The sequence below is a fragment of the Anticarsia gemmatalis genome, chromosome 24 (assembly GCF_050436995.1).
Source record: "Anticarsia gemmatalis isolate Benzon Research Colony breed Stoneville strain chromosome 24, ilAntGemm2 primary, whole genome shotgun sequence".
Classification (NCBI taxonomy): domain Eukaryota; kingdom Metazoa; phylum Arthropoda; class Insecta; order Lepidoptera; family Erebidae; genus Anticarsia; species Anticarsia gemmatalis.
Genome location: NC_134768.1, coordinates 5800619 through 5822179, shown reverse-complemented (window position 1 = coordinate 5822179; position 21561 = coordinate 5800619). Strand labels below are relative to the sequence as shown.

Sequence of the window (21561 nt, the reverse complement as noted above, 5' to 3'; positions counted from 1 at the left end):
TTTGTAAGAGCTTGTCGCGCTGTGGCTTAGGTCACCACGCCGCTCCCATTTCGTCGGGAGGTTCGTGGGTTCGATTCCCACACGGAAGAATAATTATTTGTGCGATCCACAAATAATTGTTTCGGGTCTGTTTGTATTTTGTGTCCCTTGTTTGTATGTTTGTAAAAGTCCCCGCGACACAAATGCAATTCTGAGCGCGGGAGTTGTCTTTTAGAAATTAAAAAAGGATTTGTATGCTCCAAAGTTTGTCGTAAGTTTTCCGAAGTTCCTGTACGATGTTTATCATTGTTAATTATCCTAAATAAAGCTTAGATTAAGTAATAAAAAACAACATCAAACAGTTACATTATTTTTAATTTATATAATAAATATATACGTATACAAAACTAAAACTATTTATCTTTAACGATCACTAACTTCTGCATAGCCCCTAATAATAAAAGGAATAATTTACATTACAAACTAATTCGTAATATTTACACAATGAAGAAAAAATCCGCGAAAATTAAGTAATATACCGGCAAATATTTCAAATCGAAAAGCACCTTATGTTATTAATCTCAAGATCACTAGACTAATAGCTTTTTCAACACCTACAGATATCTATCGAATAGCCTAAGAGGTGGATTTTGATAGTTCTAAGTACCAGATTTTATCTATAAGAAAAGCGACATTTATCCGTAAGTGATAAATCCAGCTCTAAGTAAAAATAGAGATTCAAATTGTAGCAGTCTTTAAACTAAGGTTCTGAAATACTTTCTACTTCTATCACATGTCTGTGTTTCCTCTTCTTATGGATACCTTCGAATTCGTTCTGGATCTCTTGAAGCGTTCTCCCCTTAGTCTCAGGCACGAAAAAGTACACAAATATCGTCGCAACAAGACAAGCGATCGCAAAATGGGACAGCGTCCAGCCAATTTTCACCATGTCTTCCAAATTCTGGAATATTTTCGTCACTATGAACGCCAAAAACCAATGAAAACCTGCCGTTATAGCTGTTGCTCTTCTAACAACATTTGGTGGGAAAATTTCTCTTAGCATCAGCCAAGGGATTGGTCCAACACCGGCGGCGTAGAAACTGACTAGCAGACATATGCTGAATAGAGGTACCCAAGTTTGTTCCAAAGATTTATTTGACGCCTGCAAATGGTAGTAGATGCTTAAACATCCTAAGTTCAAAGCCATCACGATGAAAGAAACCATTAGAAGAACACGTCGCCTTATGACCTTCAAGAGCATAGTTGAGAAGTAAGTTGAAGAGACGAAACAGAATCCAAGAATAATGGTAGCTCCTGGTGAACTCAGAGATATGGCGAAAAGTTCGAAGATGCGATGGGCGTAGAACAAAATTGGGTAAATTCCACTCAGCTGTTGGAATATCATCAGGCCGAACGAAACAACCAATGCCTTGACAGTCGATCTTGTGGTCAATAACTGTTTAAACGTCACTCGGTTCCTTGCGGAATTCCTCAAGTGCTCTCTCAATGCCTTCAATTCTGAATCAATGTCGTTGTCAATTCCTCTAAAGTATCTTAGAGCTGCTTTGGCTTCGTGGAACTTTCCTTGAGACATCAGGTAGGCAGGTGATTCGGGGAGGAAGATGAAGGCGACGAAAAACGCGGTTGGTACACTGGCGCACAGAATTGATAACCAGGACATGCTTCCTACAAGCCCTGAAAAGAATATAACACATTAATTACTAAAAATATGCGGGTGTATTAGATTAATTTAGTTGGTTCAAAATAACATTGAAACTTTTCCTGAGCCTCATTTTGATTGTATCTAAAAAGCTCGTATGTTGTAGAGCATGACGTGTTTGCAACTATTGCACTATGCAGGACGGCATGGGTCAGGCTCCACAAAAAATAATACTTTGTGACATTTATTGATCGGTTTGACAATTAGTGCAGCCCAAGATTTACTCTTAAACTCTTCCTTATACTTCCTTGCACATGAACTCTTCTTACCTATAATATATCCAAATAAGACACCGCAACTGAAATGCACGTGGTAAAAGTTTGCCATAGTCGGTAGTAATTGTTTTTCTGCGATGTCTTCAACGTAGGGCGGTATACCGACGCTGAAGGCGCCTACCGCCACACCGCCCACAAAACGTCCAACATACAGCCCGTACACATTCGGACTGAAACAGATAAACAATGTACTCTTAGCCTTATGAGATGAGTAAAGTGTTTTATGAAGTTCATGATATGAGAATGTGGTGTGATGGAAGCATGGTGATGTATTTATAAGAGACCTTTGGACCGGCTACCGTTTCGTACCATGAAGAGTTGTAGGTATAAGTGTTAGTATCTATATACAGCAAAACGCGAGCTATTAGCGTGATTAAAACCCTCGCTCCCTTCGAAATTCAGGAAAATATTTCGTTAATTGATTTGTTAAATAGTCTCTGTTATAGTATCGAATATTACTTAAAGTTCTTAACGTTCTGATTATACTTGATTTCATATTCAGTTTAACTCTCGTATCTATATCTACATAGATGACCTTTCTAGGTACAAATATAACAGTAAAAAGTACAATAGCTCTTAATAAATAATACTAGACTACGTCCTTATATCATACTGACCTTTTCTATAAATACAAATTAATTGCTTCACCCTAATGGACACGGAAATACAACTAATTACATTTTCAATAGGAAAGTTTCAAACTAATAAAACGAAAGTTCTCAGATCGATACTTCTACTTATTGTAAATGAACATTGATTTCAAAACTCCAGTACTTTTAATGAAGCTTATAAAAATAAATATAAAGAAGAATGAATTATTAATGAAAGCCTTAATAAAAATGGTGTTAAAGATATTAATTCTGAGAATCGTACGTAAATCTAATTAGTGCTTGAAAAATTGTTGAGCTTCGAAGGGAATTGTTTTTTATAGATAGAAAATAAATTAATTGTTTTGTCTGCTTTATTATCTACCGCTTCGTGATATGAGAGAGTAATTAGTAACTGAAGATGTAGGAACATAAGTTCAGAATAGCGCGAGCGTATAAATGAAATGTGATATCATCAGAAGTACGTGTGATGCTGTTTAAACTTAGGTACTGTTGCTGACCAATGACAGGAAGAAGGGACGAAATACATGAACGCTACGCTAATCTCTACAGCCGGTACTACGGACTAGCAAGTGTTTAAGATTCGAAATTGGCATTTTTACATACGCACAAAGATCAAATGTACATATATTCGCAGCACTTAGAATTGCTCTTGTGTCGCGGGGACTTTTACAAACATACAAACAACTGACACAAAGTACAACCAGATCCGAAACAATAATTTGTGTATCGCACAAATACTTGTTGTCCCGTGTAAGAATCGAACCCACGACCTCTCGACGCAGTGGTAGCGGCGTGGTGACCTAAACCACTGCGCCACTGAGGCAGTATGCAGTATGAGTATATGTATAGTTAACTAAAAGAAGAAAACATAATATACCTTGAAGCAACTAAAATCCAGGAAACCACGAGAGGCAATGCCAAGTAGAGCAACGTTTTCTTCCTGCCAAAGTATTCAGATATCAGACCGGCTGGCACCGCGCCCCATACAGCTCCGAGACACAGCAGAGAGGCTGCCCATGATGCTTCTGCTGTTGATAACTGAGAAACAAACAATATTTATTAATTCGAATATATCTGGTGAATTGACATGAAAAGTGAACAAAGGTATAGTTTCGATTATCACAAAAAATAGTGTTTACGTAAATTAATATATAATGTTTTACAATAATTTGGGGTTTCTTTTTTCCTTTGTGTCCCACTGCTGGACTAACCTAATTTTCCTTCCAAATCTTTTCTAAGTAGTAAATATTTAGTTATAACATATAATGCTTCTTAACCTAAAGTGTAAGGAAGGAATACTACACATATGTCACGTTTCTGAATTTATATTGTGGGTCCTTTGCGATTTTTTAAGTTTTCTTAAAAAATTCTAAGCTCGAGGTACACGGTCTATGGTGACATCTTGAGGGTCTACCTACTAAACTACAAACTTCATGTTACTTACCCCAAATTTAGTGTGAGATGAAGTGATCAAGGTAGGTGTAGAGGTCTCCACAATGATAGCATCCCGCGTCGGTGACACCGGCTGAAACAAAAGTATCAAGTTTATTTACTCCTCTCGTTTTAAAGTCTTAGTACTTGTTGATCGTGCTTTAGATACTAAAATAGAATCTACAAACTCAAGAGTTAAAATATGTAAGAGGTTCTCATAAAACTTTTCCCCACGATTGCAATCTGGAAACCAGTAAGCGCAACCATAAACTTGAAAGTAACAAACTACATTTTAAACACAAAACAATCACTAAACTCATTGTATAAACCACTCACGCTACTTAAAAGCCATTTTATCTCAACACAAACAAGTTTTAAGTAAAACTACGGTTCTTAAAGTATCAAAATTACTGCGTCCGTAAAACCCGAGCCAAGTTAGGTATCCTTGGTATCATAAATTCAAAAGTTTTCGCTGCACAACGGAACTGCGCTGGCGTTTATGCTCCTGTCAACGATAGTATAGTAAACTTTCGGAATAATATAGTGTCTATATTCTTGATACTTGGTTGATTGCTTTGAGTTTCTTGTATAGATGTTCGGCTCATGAAAAGTTATGCTGGATTTGGAAGGAAGTGTTTTGGTATTGCGCTTGCGATAATTTAGTTTGTAGTGTGCACAAAACTTTGATCTAAACAAGCTATTTTAGTAATTATTTCATTATATTTTACTTCACTAAAGTAAAGTGACTAAGTAAGTGTACTATTTTTTACTAAATGTGTTGTTATCATTGTTTGTATCCCTTAAAGCTATATTTATTTTACTAATGCATATAAAAAAGCGTAACAATTTTTTCTATTTTAATTTATTATTGAATTTTTTTCAACAAATTTCATTGTATTGTGTAAAAAACATAAATTTCCTGGTCCTAAAGCTAGCGTACAAAACAGCATTTGGCATTGCCAAGTATTGTCAACAATAAATTGCACCACCGAGTATAAGGATTAAAACTTTCCAAGCTCAAACTTGTACTAATGAGAAGCGATATTGCATGTTCAACCATAATTCTATATTACGTTGACGCCAGTTAACCCAATAATACGTATAAATAAAGAATAACAGTCGCATACACCGAATGTAACCTGCCCACCTGCATTGCGCATTTCGAGGGTTAAAACAACATGCAAAATTACATCTTCATACGAAGCATTCAAAATTCAACCTTATGAAAAGAGTAATAAGTGTTTTGCAATAGCAGCGTAAAGTATGCAATAAAGTTGCAATATCATTACTTCATCGTCATGGTTCCACCGCATGCGGCGTCTGTCAGTAGCTCGGGAAACTTCGGCCAACTTCGGCAAAGTTCGTATACTTTAAGTTTTCGCTGCGTTTAGGCAACAGCGAAGGGCAACAAGCGTTTGAGGGAATTAGGACTTCAGCGAGGAATTTGATCGAAAGTAAAGTTACTAATTTTGGTATGCTTCAAAGAGAAAAACCGCAACGCAGTTCGACTTGGAATTTTGGGTTGTTTCTTCGGTAAAGTAGACAAATAATACAAAGGGTTTTATTAAACAACTCGATGGCCCGAGAGCAAAAACCACGCCTTTCGAATATTTGTTATTATAAAACCATAAAGTAACAAGTATGTAAGTATGGATTCAACATTAAGTAAATCATATTATAATAACATATTTCGACAGATCTTTTAACGCCATAACTTTTTACACTGCGGAAGCATTCATATAAATACCAAAAACACTTAGTAGAACTACAAAACTTTACCTACAACACTTAATATCAATACTTTTCGGTCATAAAATTGACTGACTGTCTGAAGCGTGACCGTGAGTCCAACAAACCCATTCTACTATTATAAACATAAACAATACAGACTATTGATTTGTAGCTATTTCGAAGTAAGAGAATCATAAATTATTATAAGGTGCGGTAAATTACGAACTTGAAGTTTCAACAATGTTCCAATTAACGGAGACCGCTTTGTAATTAAAATACATTACTAATTATATGAAAATTATATTAAATTACCCACAATTTTCTTGTAAAGAACCTTTCTTGGGTTTGATTAGCTCTTTTTCCACGAATCGGTGGTGTAAAATTATTAAATAAGGGTAAAAAATATTGCTTTTTTTGGTCTATTTTTGTACTATAGATACGAAGACGTCCTTTTACATTTTTAAAATCTTAAAAAATAAGGATACTTCTGAACACTTTTCTTTACTAAATTCTAGTTCATATATTATTAACAACTTGGACTAAATAATGTTTTTGTTAAAACAAGCTTTTTTTTTAAAAAATATTGAAACTGTATGACCTACCGCATCGAACATGTTTGTTTGTCCAAACATCAAAGACCCACCGCTTGTATGTTTATCATAATTAATATACGACAGAACTTTCCTTACATCATTAACTGTGTACCGACACAATTTCATTGATAGTAAACATTATTCTTTACTAATAAAGCAATAAATAGTCGCGACGTTATCACCAGACATGTCTCCGTTTAATGGGTCGTACGATGTTCCATATTGGATGATTCATTCATATTTTTATCTTTACTATTTTGTAACTAGTGTTTTGATCGCATATTACTCAGAAACTACTACAAAAATTACATAGCATAAATGCTTGTTATCTTAGCTATCTAAAAATATAAGTTTTATATAAATCGGTTCAGTAATATCGAAGATGTTAGTGTAGTTGTGTACGTGATGTTTGCGAGAGGTTCGGCCGTTGACTAGTTAGATAAGGATATCAGGACAATAGTCCCATAGCGTGATGTCATATCAGAAAAAAAGTTACGTTAATAAATAGCTCTCTATGGATCGGAAACAATATTTTGTATCTTTAGTACAATCTGAACGATTACTGCGAGACTGAGCTCTCTTGAACTATTTTTTAAAATCCTAAGAAATGTTTGATTTACTATTCACATTAGAATCATAAATTTTATTTTTTTGGACATTTTAAATGGTATGGAAGATTTAAAAGGCTTATAAAAGAATTTGATTCTTAAGTGGTCGTTGAGTAACACAACATCCTCAAATGTAAAAAAATGAAAATAAATACATCGAAAGTTTTAAATATGTGTTAAAATATAGCCTTTTTTCTACTAATTCCTACAATTAACCTAAAAGCTAAAGGTATTTTATTTCAAATAAAACAAAAGCATAAAACTTAGTTGAAATTCATAACTTGGTTTCGCCTTCGATATAATTTTAAGAAAAACTTAAGCCTCGAACGGTTGCGAAGTAAAATGTATGAAATTTAATTTAAGCCGGTGTACACTGTACAGTGGTGTACAGTCTGTACACAGCTAAGATTCATAAAGTCCCAAGTTTCGGTTGGATATTACAATGAAGCTAGTTTTCTATGAGGACAGACGAGCGGTTTTTAATATTTTTTTATATATTTTTAATAATTACGATATGACTTACAGAAATTGTTTTACGACACCACGCAGCAACCGCTCCTTAAAATGGTTGTTCATTAAATTTTCCCACAGAACAAATACCTTTGGGCCTCGTTGGCTGTTTTTGATAATTTGCGATCGTTATCTTTGTTTTGCCAAAAACGTCAATGCTTGAAATTGGTAATAAAATAAGTACTTACGCTTAAATCTGCTTTCATTTTTGTTTTAATCGCTGTATTATATAATAAACCTCGGAATTTGCAGAAATATCAAGACATTTAGATTGGCAGAAGAAGTAGTGACAACATTACCATTCGACTGTTAACACTTTAACAGATACTATTACGCTTAAGTTGAACTAAACATAAATATGATGGACGTAAAACGGAATGCAGTATATCCCATGTACTGGAAAAAGCATTTAAGCATTTAGATACGAGAGAGTGGTTATTAAACCCTAAGGACGAGGCACTAAGTGTCGTTAAGAGCCAGCAAACAGTTTTTTCATGTTAGCCCGAACAGATAAAATGTGGTGATGCCCAAATAAGTTCCTACCGGGTGTATGAAGTGCTTTTGTTTTTTGGATGCTTTGATATGACTCTGTAGATTTTGGGATGCGGAGAAAAAATGTTCATAATAAAAAGTATACTGAGCGGAACTCATTGCAGTTATTTTAGAAAGTTATATTGTATTTAATATTTCTTATTGAACGCTCAATCGATTGCAAGTAGGTAAGCATTGTTCTCAAATAATATATTTTTTATCAGTCTTAAAAAATTATCAGTGCAAAACTAGTATTCCCCCTCATTTCTTAATTAAAAAACAATTCACTACTAAAAAAACAAGTTTTTTTCGCCTTCAGACACAAGCCAGAAGGCAGTTTTAAGAAGTTGTCCCTGCGTTAAGGTTCGATCTAAAACTTTTGTTCTTTGATTACAAGTTTCATGAATTTACATAATCAAGTTGACGAGCCCGTCGCCAGTTTAAATGAAGGGAAGATTACATTTCGTACGAAATACCTTGTAACAACGTTCGCAAGATGGCTAATTTTCCTTCATATATCTCATGATTTTGTAATTGTATGCTCGAGACCACCGGGAATTAGATGTAATCAAAAAACGCAGGAGTGAATTTTGATTTGGGTAATAAATTGTTTTATGGTATACTAGGATTGCCCTCGGCTTCGTACGCGTGTTTGCGATTACTTTTGATTTAACATAGACTACGTCTGTCGTTTTGATATAAGCAATGTCATATATTGATAAAGTTAGCTATGTATAAGACATACTATTTTACGAAGGACTTGATAATCGTTCAACCGTAGACCGTGTCACCGAGTCACATAAATTATTATAACATCGCGAATGTTTAAAAAAATCACGGACAATTTGCAGTCAAATTCAAAACAATTACTGATATGAAAATTAATCTTTTATTATTTTCGCAAAGTAGGCATTTTGCACTTTACTTCATTTTAATCGCTTATCGTCTTAAAGTGAGAAAATGTTTTATAATTGGTACAGTTCAGTACCGCGATTCTGTACAACTATCGAGTATCAAGTAACGAGTAGCTATCGAAAAATTTTGTATGAAAAATTGATCAGCGCCCCTAGCGGATTTTCGCAACAACTATGTTCTTCAATGGCGCCATTTTCCACCAAACATTAAAATAAAATAAAATAAATATTTTTTTTTCTTGCTGGAGCGCACTTAGGGGCAATTCGAAATGCGAATTTCGAAATAAAATATTCTTTCCATTTTTAATTTTAGTAAATTATTTTAATAATCTTTATTGGATATTTTTAGGAAGACGAGGCCAACGAGGCTGAAAAGATATTGTCTCCTTTGCCTGCTTCAACGTAGAAAAAAAAAAGACGCTGATTCTTTTTTTGTGTTGATAATGTTTCGTTGAACAACATTAATTATGATATTTTTATGTTATTGATTTATTTTTACTAATACCGTTTAAAGTAGACTGTAATTATTATTTATGAGAATAATACCTTTCATGATTATTTTTTATCCACTATATAATATATTTAAAATTAGTTTATACACAATTATTACCAATAAAATTTTATTTAATGAACAAATTTTCAGAACGAAACTTTTTCTCACTTTAAATGTCAAGTTTTCGATACTCGATAGGTCGCGATTCTCTGCCGGATTGCTGCCGGTTTCCTAACGAGTAGCTCGATAGGAATGTATGGTATTCGATAGCGTGACGTTAGTATCGAATGTACAGAATCGAGGTACAGTACATCTTATCTAAATAATATTTTTGTATCTTTTTAGGCTGAAATCCGACAACGCCGAATTAACATTATAATCAGAACATTTAGTCAAAGGGAAATAATTTGAATCTTAATGAGATATTTAAATATCAATCGGTAATCTCAAGACTAATTCTCTACTTTTTGTGGAAAATAATATAAATTACTTCTATAACAGAAACCTTATTTTAATTCATTTATTCAACCCGTCAGACGAGAATTAAATGTTGGCACAAATCTCTACTCGAAATAGCTCAAGTACTTTATTCGTTGATACAGTACTATGTTATAACGTTATTTAAAAAAGTATTTGAAAGATTGTTAAAACTGATAAGCTTTTCAGTAGTTCCCTAAATAAATTTATCTATTCGTACCCAAACTAAAACTTTACATGATTCATTTCAGAATCAATTTTTCAAAATAATCACAAATAGAAAGCTATGCTATTGTTGAATAAGCTTATTCATAGCCTACATACAGAAAAACAAACAAGAAAACTAGAAACCACTGCACAAAAACGTAAGTAAGACCACAAAAAGCAAAAACAACGTGGCGTTCACCCGCCGGTCTGCACCCACCACAAAGACCGCGCGTTAACCGTGCCTTAATTTATCGGTGGCCGCTAATGAAAACATTATTTATGAGCCCCGCCTACTTCACCCACTGTGCTAGCGTAAATCTAGCCGGATAACCCTTTACACGGTCGTGTATACACGGGAGAACACTTCACGGAACTTTGAACTAACTTGACGAAAGGATGGAGTAATTTGTCTTGAAAATGTTGTGTTGAGATTTTGTGCTTCTTTTTTTGTTCCGTGAAAATGTGGGGAACGAGTCTGCAATGATCCTAGTGACGAAAATATAACTTAATGACTATTATAATCAATACGATTGGTTAAGTTTTGCGATTTTTATACTCGGTACTATCGAATATCGATTGTATTTTACTTAAATGGTATTGAAAATTAGTTTCCATGACCAACACCACTGACAATTTATTCGTTCAAAAGTCTATTTTTGAACCGCGCGCATGTTTTTGATGTATTAAAAAATAAAACTAAATATCCGTTACAAGACCTTTATAACCCTGTTTAGAATTACAAAACCTACCTCCAATTGTACTTTGGTCAGCAATGGAAGAGCTGTTGATGACCACGCCACACATACACCAGCAGCAAAGGCACCAAGATTGACTGGAACAAAGCAACACCATTAACTAACAAAACCACTAAACCATTTTTCTATTGCTAAACTAGCGACATGTGATCGTATGCTGCTTATTGTTCTGAGGGTGGACAGAATTGTCTCATGACTGTTTTAAATGGTACCATTGTACATGAAGTAATAAAAAAACTAGACTTCTATTTAGAGCTACCCACACTTAGCCAGTAGAGTAGCCTCAAGACCCAACCCTTCCTTTAGTTCAGGAACTGATCAATGCCCACCTGATAGGCAATAAATAGCTAATTCTGCTAGCAGAATCATTGTCCAACGATATTATATCAAAGTTCAGATTTCCCAAATCACACCTAAACTCCCCACCAATATTCCGTTAACAGTGAAATGTATCGTCATTTGAAATTCAAATCAATCAGTCAAAATATCCAATAATGCACTTAAACAGTCCCTGTCGAACAAAGGACGGTTATTGGACAATATTGACCGTTATTGGTCTATCAAATCCGATTGCTTTGAACTGATATTTCATAGTTTGAATGTGCTACTTATAAACAAAAGTCCAACGTATTGCCAATGATGTACCGCGTCCAGCTGCACATTGTTGATTATTGCTAAATGTTACCTAAATACTAAGTTCGATATGTTATCCAGCATTCCTTTACTACCTTTGATATCCAGAAATAGAATCAAGAGCTGGTCTTTTGCAGATTGACACTTTCAATTTGGGTCTTTATTAGATTCAGTACATAAAAAAATCACGCTCAATATGTTGAATTATTCCAAAATTCCTTTCCGGTCCATCCTTACAATAACGGTTACTCAAGCAAAGCATAGCATGTCGGAAAGACCACTATGTGGCATTGATAGACAGCTAAACTATCTCTCAATAATGGGCCAGACAACATATTTACAAAACTAACCTTAGTTCGAGTGGTTTGTTCTAAACCTAAATCCTACTTAGAACTTGGTCAGTTCCAGAAGAGATCTTAAAATTTACAGAAATTACATTAAAAAATTAACAATATTAATCCTGTTTATTTAACCACAAGAAGTGGTTCGTTCCTAAATCCTGCTGAGAACTTGGTCAGTTCCAGAAGAAATCTTAAGAACTACAGAAATCACATTATTATAACATCTCACCTATCCCCGTAGCAATATACTGAGTAGTGATTCCCGAGGTGTCCCTCTTGATGTCAGGCACGGTTTCCAAGCGCTGCAGTATCTTCGGATGGCCGTTAAATCTCGGCTCTGGGTGCTCCATGGACTCTCCATTGTGTACCGGTGAGGCTTCGGGATCCACGGTCGATGTGTTCTGTTCGTCCACTGTAAAAGATAATTACTGATAAAGTATTTATTACTATGAATATAATATGTAATCTTCTTATCGTATGGTTTGTGGCTAACCTTTATGTCAAAACTTTGACGTGGCTTAACAACTGTCATCTTAATCGACAATAACCGGGACCGATTTTTTACGTACCCTCCGAAGCATGGAGATGCTGAGTTCAAATACCTCTATGCGGTCACCCATTTATAGAATGACCTCGCCAAGGTTTGCTTAACCCACAGATCATTTACCGTCCGGTGTGCGCAACTGGCTATAACGTTTGTAATCGTGGTTGGTTTTATAATGATCAGTATTATGAGGGCTCAAATAGTCTAAAACTACGTAAATATTGCCGATTTTGTATATCCAAAACAAATGTTGAACTTAAGCTTCTTACAAACACAAAAGTGGCCGAATTTACAATGTAAACATTATTTCTGCAAGCGTTTTAAACTTTACTCACGATGACGGGTACTGGTAGAGTAGACTAATCATTTTGCTACTTAAAACTATTAATTGCCTGAAAGACCAACCTTAAATGCAGTCTTTAAGAGTTTCTGGTTCCGTAGATATTAATTATATTATCCTAATACAAATAACAATCGCTTGACCTGGTAAGCATTGTGAAGGAATCGTGTAAACTATTTGCCGCGGCGACACAAGACGCCGCAAATTGCTACTCGCTACTGTACGTGGCGACATTGCAGGTTGTAGGATGTAAGAATCGAACAGAGCTGACATTGGGACAGAGGTTTTAAAAGAAAAAAATAAAGGTGTGTATTATTTATATGATTTTTCGTCGTTTTGTCATATCTGGCCGCAGATTAGGTGCCGATTTACTAATAGAGTTTCAGGCATTATTTACGACTGCGTGAGATTCCTTTTATTATTGTCAGTAAAATAATTTTGAAGTGCTACAAAGAGTTTGTGTACAGCGAAAAATTGTTTAATGCGATCTAATTCCCTTAACTGCACAAGTTTCGACATCAATTTCGACAAATCCACATCAACTTGTCCATAAATGCAGTTTCGTTCTTATTTATCAACCAATATTAATTGATCTAACATCTGAAACTATATCAGTGACCCGATATTTTTTTACTCAATAACCAATCGGAAATTCCTGTTCTAGAAAAAAACGACCTATCTTAATGTAGGTCCCATTAAGCGATATAAGTGCAAAAACAAGATATTTTTATTTATATTTTAACATCACCTCATACTTTTATCGATATATTATGTAGGTAACTGAAATAATAGTTCATTTAGGTTATGAAAATATTAAGAACTGGTATAAACAATTGCAATAGCGCCACTTGGACAGTAAATTGCTTTGAAGGCCATTTTATTTTATATTCTGTTTTATTTGCTCTTCTAAGTTTGGTCTATTTATATTTTCAACATTGTATAGTAAAAATGGACTGCCTCATTAATATGTAACGTACAGATGATTCTTGTCTAAATTGAACTAAACTTTATTTTTAGTAAGTATATCAAACTAAGCTTTATACTGTGTATCTAGTATCAAGACTACTACTGTGTAGGTTACAAGAAAATTTCTTGCTTCACTTAAAAAATATACTTAACAAAATATCGAAAGTCTACAAAATCATAGCCTTAAAAAGTACTAAATAAAAAGGTAAAAAAAAAATACAGTGAAAAGTCTAACCATTCGTAATTCTATTCGCAATCGACGTAGCGCTTCCTGTACTCTACAAGATTATGTCGTGTTGCAAAAGATTTTAGCTTTCCATTTATTTTTATTAGACCCGATGCGAAATCACGACGTTATTGACTCTAGTTCAACTGTAACTGTACGAAATTGGCTTCGGTTAAATGGAAAATTGACTAGATTTTATGATTTTGGATATTATTAGCTGTAGAAACTATTTTTGTGTGCGAGCGGTAGTATTTCCGACTGCTGAACATGAGGTAAAGTATTATCACCCGACCACTCGACTCCTTGATCGGGTAAAAATACTTTTGGTTTTTCCTAATTTATATAGGATTTTATCTCACTAGTAGCCTGGAGTTTGATAACGTCACCGGTATAGGCATAGGCTCGCTCCCTATTACATGGTACTTACATTATAAATGGTGAAACAAGAATGCATTTTCATACTCCTCTGTCTACCTACACAATAATTTATTATAGATACTTGATATTATGTGTGTATAAAACTACTTGGGGTGAATAGGGTTATATTTGATTTTATAACTTATAGTTGTGGTCAAAAATTAAATAATACCCGTAGAATAACCCAATAGAAACTTGGAACTATTAAAAGGAAAAATGTATTTGTTGGTATTTAATTTACCAAACTGTATTAGTTACTTTTGTTTATCATTTTTTTGTTACGTTTTTATCATGTACCTACAAATATTTACACAATTTTTTGTTGTTGTTTGTCATCAATGATAACAGTTACTCGTGTTTGACAAACAACAATGACCTACAAATAAATGTATTTTGCTTTCTTTAAAATATATTGTGTAACTATCAATAACTCACTACGTTAAGGGACAATTTCACAGATGACGAATGTCAAAGTAAACACAAAGTGTCAAATACCGTATCTGCTAAATAAAGTTACAGGCAACGTTTAAATATAACCGACAAAATTTCGTTTGATTAGCTATCTAATAGATATTTAGAACCGGTGGAATGAGGTTTAGTGGTAGTTTCACGGCTAATGGATAACTTATCCAACAGTTACAGTGACAGCAGATGTATGAACAATCTGTCAATATTCCACTTAGAAGGTCAACTGCTACTTATTCAGAAATGGTTAAGCCGTCGTAAAGTGTTTAGCTGCGCGAGTCTGTACTACTATCGACAACCGGCTAACAATGGAGAAATTTTAGATGAAAATCTGAGCAGCGCCTTGCGGGCACTGTAGGAACTATTTTTGTAGTACAATCTAAATATCAAACTCATAGTACCGACTGTAGACAATCCCACTACAGTTGAAAGATATAGAAAAATGTCAGAATAAAAATTAATTAAAACTGAATTTAGTGCACAAGGACCTTGAAAAATATCAAAGTTTATATTATTTAATATAAAATAACGCGTATTATTACAATTATCATCATGACCCACAAGCTCAGTGATCTTGGAAACTGAGATTGTGTTCTAAGATAAAAATACTCATATAGCTTTGTAAATAATTTGTATAGTCTAATGATTAAGATATTTAATTTTGTGCACTGGTTCTTTTAAATAATGTGATTATATTATAACTAATAGAAGAATGAAAATTTTAAGAGAACATAGTTTCGAACACTATTTGCCTCAGATAAGTGTGCAAATTAAATCATTCCAGAATTACGCTAAAAGCTGGAAAAATGGAAACAAAAGTAACGTTACAAAAGTACCTTTTGTGTAAAAAAACCACAAACTGTTACTACTCTTTTACGAAATTGTAGAATGTCGAACTTATTATAGACTTGAAAAAACAGTTAGAAAATTGGCCAATATAGTGTTAATTGATGACATTAACAGAACAAATTACACTAATTACAAATAGCCAAATCAGCATGACACATATAAAACATCAGAAAAATGTACTCCCCATCTCAAAACATAAAAAATCACAAATAATAGCATCTTAGGGCAAACAAATATTGAAAGGAATAAATCCACATAATATGCCCTTAGATTTATTCATGAGTAATTAATTAAACAGAATATGAAAAGAAAATAACGCGATAATTATCACTCCGTAAACATTACTACATTACCCACATGTAAAAAAACAAACAAACAAGCAAAAACTACATAGAATCCACCTACTTTGCTCCGAGACCTTCGTTGAGAACTTCACAATACTTTTTTATATAAACAATTACTCAGTACGAGAGGGTTGTTGCAACTACTGGCTGCTCAGTACCATAATCTTGATAACGCCGGACGTCGGTCACGTCAAAAATAATATACAGAGATCGAGAACACGGGTTGCTGGATAATAACAATAAATGTATTTGCTGGACCAAACTAGATAAGTCACATCTTAATTTGATTTTGGCTCTCATCTCACATTAACACTTTGATTAAATTATATTATGTTACTATTTTTTTATTCGACTTAATTGTTTTTTTTTCCACTTCATATACTACATTGAAATTATCCATATAAGCAAGCGCGTATATATTATATAAGCGCTTGCTTATGTGGATAAGATAGTGGTAAAAAAATAAACAAAATTAAAACAAATCTTACAGTATGGGAGCTTTTCCATACGGTAAGATTTGTTTTAATTTTGTTTTCATTTTTTAAAGTTCTTTCGGCCCTTTTTAAAAATAAATGAACCCAGTAAACAATTCTATAGAGCAGTGTAGATCAATGTTACAAGTACTAAAACTATACATAAAATAAATATTTATTATCTCTCTCTATTTTAAAACATAATATCAACGTTTACTTATTCATCATATTTATTTGCCTGAAAAAATAACATGGATACCGCACACAGTAAAGGTGCGCACCGACTTACGCTTTTTATTTTCACAGCTCATGGTGAAGATAAAATTAACGAATGAACTATATTATATACAAAATTGGTTATTTTATCAAATCTCAATACTAATTTAATTAATTAAACCTCTGAACTTCTGATGGTTCTGAACAATATCACACCAATAAATATCGGAATAAGAGTAAGGTTTTTTCGATTACTAACAGAGAATCTGTACTTATTTAATTTTTTCATGTTTGTTAGATCAATACTTTTTTGACTAAACCTTACTTAGATATTGGATTCAATAATAAAGAAAGCAAATAACCAACACTTATTTTTTTAAGACTGTTTACAAGTAATACACGAACAAATTTTCTCTACAAATTTTTTGATGATTGACAGAATAGAAGGACGAATGGAAAGTGTTCATGTTACGCCGTACACAGTTCGCAGAAATGAGAGTGAACCTTAACAGTATCAGCACGTATGTTGTATGTAAAACAGAATTGTGTTTACAGTCAGCGAATCGGCAAATACAATGGATTGCCTCCCAACATGTCAATGTAAATTTATGGCTTATTACGTACTAGTTGTTTACTAAGGAAGTTCTTGCTTTTATTTTTATTATGATTTTAAACGTTCATCCAGAAATGAACACTTATAACTGCAAGAAGAGACAGCGAATCGCAACCCTGAATACTGCATCTCGCTACAAAACTTAGTACTAACACAAACATGGGCCCATTTGCTGGGTAATTTTTTTCTTACGTTTTAATCGGGCTTATGAAAATCTTATTTTCTCTACATTTTATTTGTCAATTCGAAGTCTAACCGGATTCGAGCTAAACGTTACTACGTATTCGACGAACAGTATACTTATAATATTATGTTTTTTTTTGCATTCGTGCTATACTTAAATGTTCCATAGTTACATAGTATATTTGTATGACTGTCATAATATTTGGTATTCATCTAGAAATTTTATTAAAAAATCTTATTTGAAGAAAATTCTATTCAAATGGTTTAAACATTATCATATTTCAATGCTCGTGCATAGTTATTACAAACTTAAGATTTAATTTGCCTGAGGCATTAATCTTAAAATTCTAAATATTTGAAATTTAAGCAGCTATTTCACTTTATTTTTAGTAAAACAATAGTATATAATGTTCAGTAAAAAACATAATCTAATAAAACAATGGTTCGATCGAGTAAAATGCTACGCAATAAATACAATATTTCATCGACCTGTGGCAACCTGCCTACCAACATATACATACATGTTGCACATTTAAATTAACGATTACTAATAATTATATAACACTACATAAATCTTAACATTAACACAATACAATAAAACATTTATAATTATTTACAATACTTAACACTAATACAATACTAAAACAACAATAACAATATTTATTTACACTAAAGACCCATGGTGATGATCGCTTTGAAGTTATGGGTCTCATGGTCCGAACGACGTTTTATCCGAACTCGAATAGGTACGAGTAAAACTATCCCAATATACCTACCGTATGTGAGAGAAGCAAAACAAAAACGAAATTATCACCCAACGGTTGAGTACCCCTGCTGACCCGCGGCCCGTCCCGTCACCCTCTCCTATCTTAGCTTAACGCCCATAAACACTTTAGATAAACCACGCTATCGCCGACGTGATTTTTATGTTATTAATGAAGCTAATATATCTGTGTTTTATGATAGTTATAATCTGTTGGGTTGAAGATTTTATACAAAACATAGGTACCTACTAGAAATAAACACTTTATTTTTTATAGCATACATATAAACATCGGAGCATAAGATTTGTAAAACAATGTACCTCTTTTCTAAAAGAGAACTAAAACCGACGTTTCACTTCACAATTTTTTTAAATATCACATCATTCTGTGATTATAAAATAGTTATCACTTACCATAACGAAAATGGTGAAAACGTCAGGAGACTCCTTTGCTCCTATTCTGTTTATGAATTCTAAAAAATGTGAAGTGTTGACAATGCATTTAATTGCAAATCGACAATTTTAAAGCTGGTTCTATTAAAATATCTTCTCCTGTTTCTTAAGAATCAGACCTTGCATGGCTATTGTATGCGTCAATTTGATAGCCACTATGCAGCACATCACTGCTTTGACATATCATATTACTCACCAACATTTTGAAAAAAAAGCAACGTATAGAATATTGGCTACAGAACAGTTGCAGCGGACATACACAATACTGTTACAAAAAATATTTAATCTTTGTTCACGATAACTTAACGTACCTACGCATATTAAAGCTTCCAACTATTTTTTGTACAAAATTCGTTTACATCACAATATCTACTTCCTAGCTATAAAATACTGAGCTAACTTCCTACTTTAGCGAAAATTGTATACACGCACAGTGCGGTCCCATCCCGGCTCACAGGCATCGTTTATACTTATCTAAGGTATCCCAACGAACGTCGCTATAATATTATCTGGCGAACAAAAACATTTTTTATCTTACATTCAGTCGAAAAGTTGATACATTTTAAGCTTTTATAGATAGTTCATGTACGAACTAGGTATGGTTTCAATTATGTAAGTCTTTACGGTTTAAAATTCCAGTGAGAAACGGTTTTCGCATTAGGCGGGAGGAACAAATCTTAGGTTCTAATATTTTTTGTATTGTAACATTTCCGACTTATTCTTCACTGTGTAATAGAATCGCTTAGCGATTAAACCCTAAAATATATATCTTTTTAAGTTGTTAAAATGTATTACAACCTTTCACGCTTGAGAGTTGTTTAAGGAGTTCCTAGTACCTTGCTTGGCTATTTAGTATTTTTAAGTCGTCATTCCATTCTTCTTCTTTTACATATCCAAAAAGTGTGTACAATTTTTAATATGATACTTCTATGTAAGATTTATTAAGTCCATCGCAATTGTTATTATTTCTCAATAACACATCTGCAAATATTGTAAAAAGGTACAGTACTTAAATATAATATTGTTGGTATATTACACCATTAATGTATATTTTTGTCCTCAGAGGCGTGCAGTTAAGTGTTTTATGAGAACCAAAATATGTTCAGCGATCAAATTACAAACGAGAATATTGAAAGATGGCCGCTGTAGGTTCACTTTTATTGTTGTTTTATATTTTTATCAATTCTGTACTAGCTTCTGTACGCAGCTTCGTCCGGATGAAAATATTTCTCGGGGTTAAAAGTATTCTTCATGTTAATCTAATTAAACGTCTTAACTATCGCATTTATTATTTTAAAATGTTTTGAAATTAACTTGAGTCTTTATTACTTCGTCGATTGATTTTTTATGTGGAAACAGCGTGGATAAATTTATTTATATCCAAACGAAGAGCTCTTCGTAGACAGTCTTAAAAGTTTCTAAAACACTTTCAACAAAAAGCTATAAAATTAGTTATCATGATTGTAATGAGTACAAAAGTAGGTATATCTGGTAGGTAGGGGTGACAACTGGGAATTTTGTTCACTTGTATTCCCATCTGTCACCCCGGGGGACAGTGTTAGAGAGGACAACTGGGAATATACCAGCACAAATATCAACCACTCGACACGAAAATATCGAAAGATTATCTCCACTTTTTTTTTTTTTTAAGACGACTCCCGCCCTTAGTACTGCTCTTGTGTCGCAGGGACTTTTTACAAACATATAAACAACGGACACAAAGTACAACCAGACCCGAAACAATTATTTGTGGATCGCACAAATAATTGTCCCGTGTGGGAATCGAACCCACGACCTCCCGATACTATGGTTTGCGGCGTGGTGACCTAAACGACTGCGCCACGGAGGCAGTCGAACTTTGTAGTCTATCTAGTTAATAAGCAGAATTATTGTATAACTAGTCCTATCTGGTAATCAATTGCATCGATACCACGATACAGGCAACGCCTACTGTGGCTTAAATTGTTCTCAAAAACATTGTAAACCTGGACAGAAATAAATATTTTTATCTTATCTTTATCTTTTAACTTTCAGGTATCTAGGAAAAAGCCTTAAGTACAACTCTTAGTTAATGACAAGTTATCAAAGTTCAACAAGCATCATTTGCAATGAACTTCAGTAAGAGATGTTGTGCAAATTATTAATATCAGTGACTGTCTACTAGATAATTATAATTAGTTTAGATCATCACTTTGCATTCACAAACATAATAATCTTGAACATTAATAATTCATAAACAGGAACGGATAAACACTGAATGGTTGTTATTACTAATAATAGTTTATATATATGCATACAAACATAGAATCACGTAGGCAGAGAGCAGTAAAACGCTACTAACTACCACAAACTTCTTAAGCTTCATTCATATTCATACATGTCATATGTAGGTTATATTGCTAGAATAATTGCTGTTTTTTAGGCTCTATATTTCAAAGCAATTAGTTCACGTGCAGTAAACATTGACGGACTGTCGATACGATGTCATCGATATCGAACTAATGTCAAATAGTTCGATATCGATGACATCGAACTATTTGACATTAGTTGAAAAGTGTATACTATTGTCTATCTAGTTTAAATAGCTGTAAGTTTAACGATTTTACAATAGTAATTTGTATACTATGTAAATTACGAAGCTTCTGTAAGTGTGTATGTCACTGAACTTCTCTTAAACGACTGGATCGATTTTGATGAAATTTTTTGTGTGTTCAAGGGGATCTGAGAATGGTTTAGATTCACAAAAGAAATATAAAATATGAAATTCTCGCGTCACAGTTTTCGTTGCCGTACTCCTCCGAAAGGGCTTGACCGATTCTCATGAAATTTTGTGAGCATATTGAGTAGGTCTGAGAATCGGCCAACATCTATTTTTCATACCCCTAAGTGACAATATATTT

The 21561-nt window shown here is 33.5% G+C and overlaps 1 protein-coding gene across 1 annotated transcript; it reads right to left on the bottom strand.

Moving 5' to 3' along the window:
• Nucleotides 1–336: 336 nt before the first annotated feature.
• On the bottom strand, nucleotides 337–16145 carry LOC142983641 (facilitated trehalose transporter Tret1-like). The gene is made up of 7 exons (XM_076130622.1): nucleotides 16022–16145; nucleotides 12039–12221; nucleotides 10830–10912; nucleotides 4030–4110; nucleotides 3463–3623; nucleotides 1969–2144; nucleotides 337–1674 (listed from the first exon to the last, which is right to left on the bottom strand). Coding segments are annotated over exons 1-7 (1620 nt in total). The 5' UTR covers nucleotides 16023–16145; the 3' UTR covers nucleotides 337–739.
• Nucleotides 16146–21561: the final 5416 nt, after the last annotated feature.

Excerpts from the sequence above, each read along its gene's own strand:
- LOC142983641 (XM_076130622.1), bottom strand. Across the intron at positions 10,913-12,038 it reads GTATATTGCTACGGGGATAG|TCAATCTTGGTGCCTTTGCT; the intron begins GTGAGATGTTAT and ends GCTTTGTTCCAG. Across the intron at positions 2,145-3,462 it reads TGGATTTTAGTTGCTTCAAG|TCCGAATGTGTACGGGCTGT; the intron begins GTATATTATGTT and ends TATCTGTTTCAG.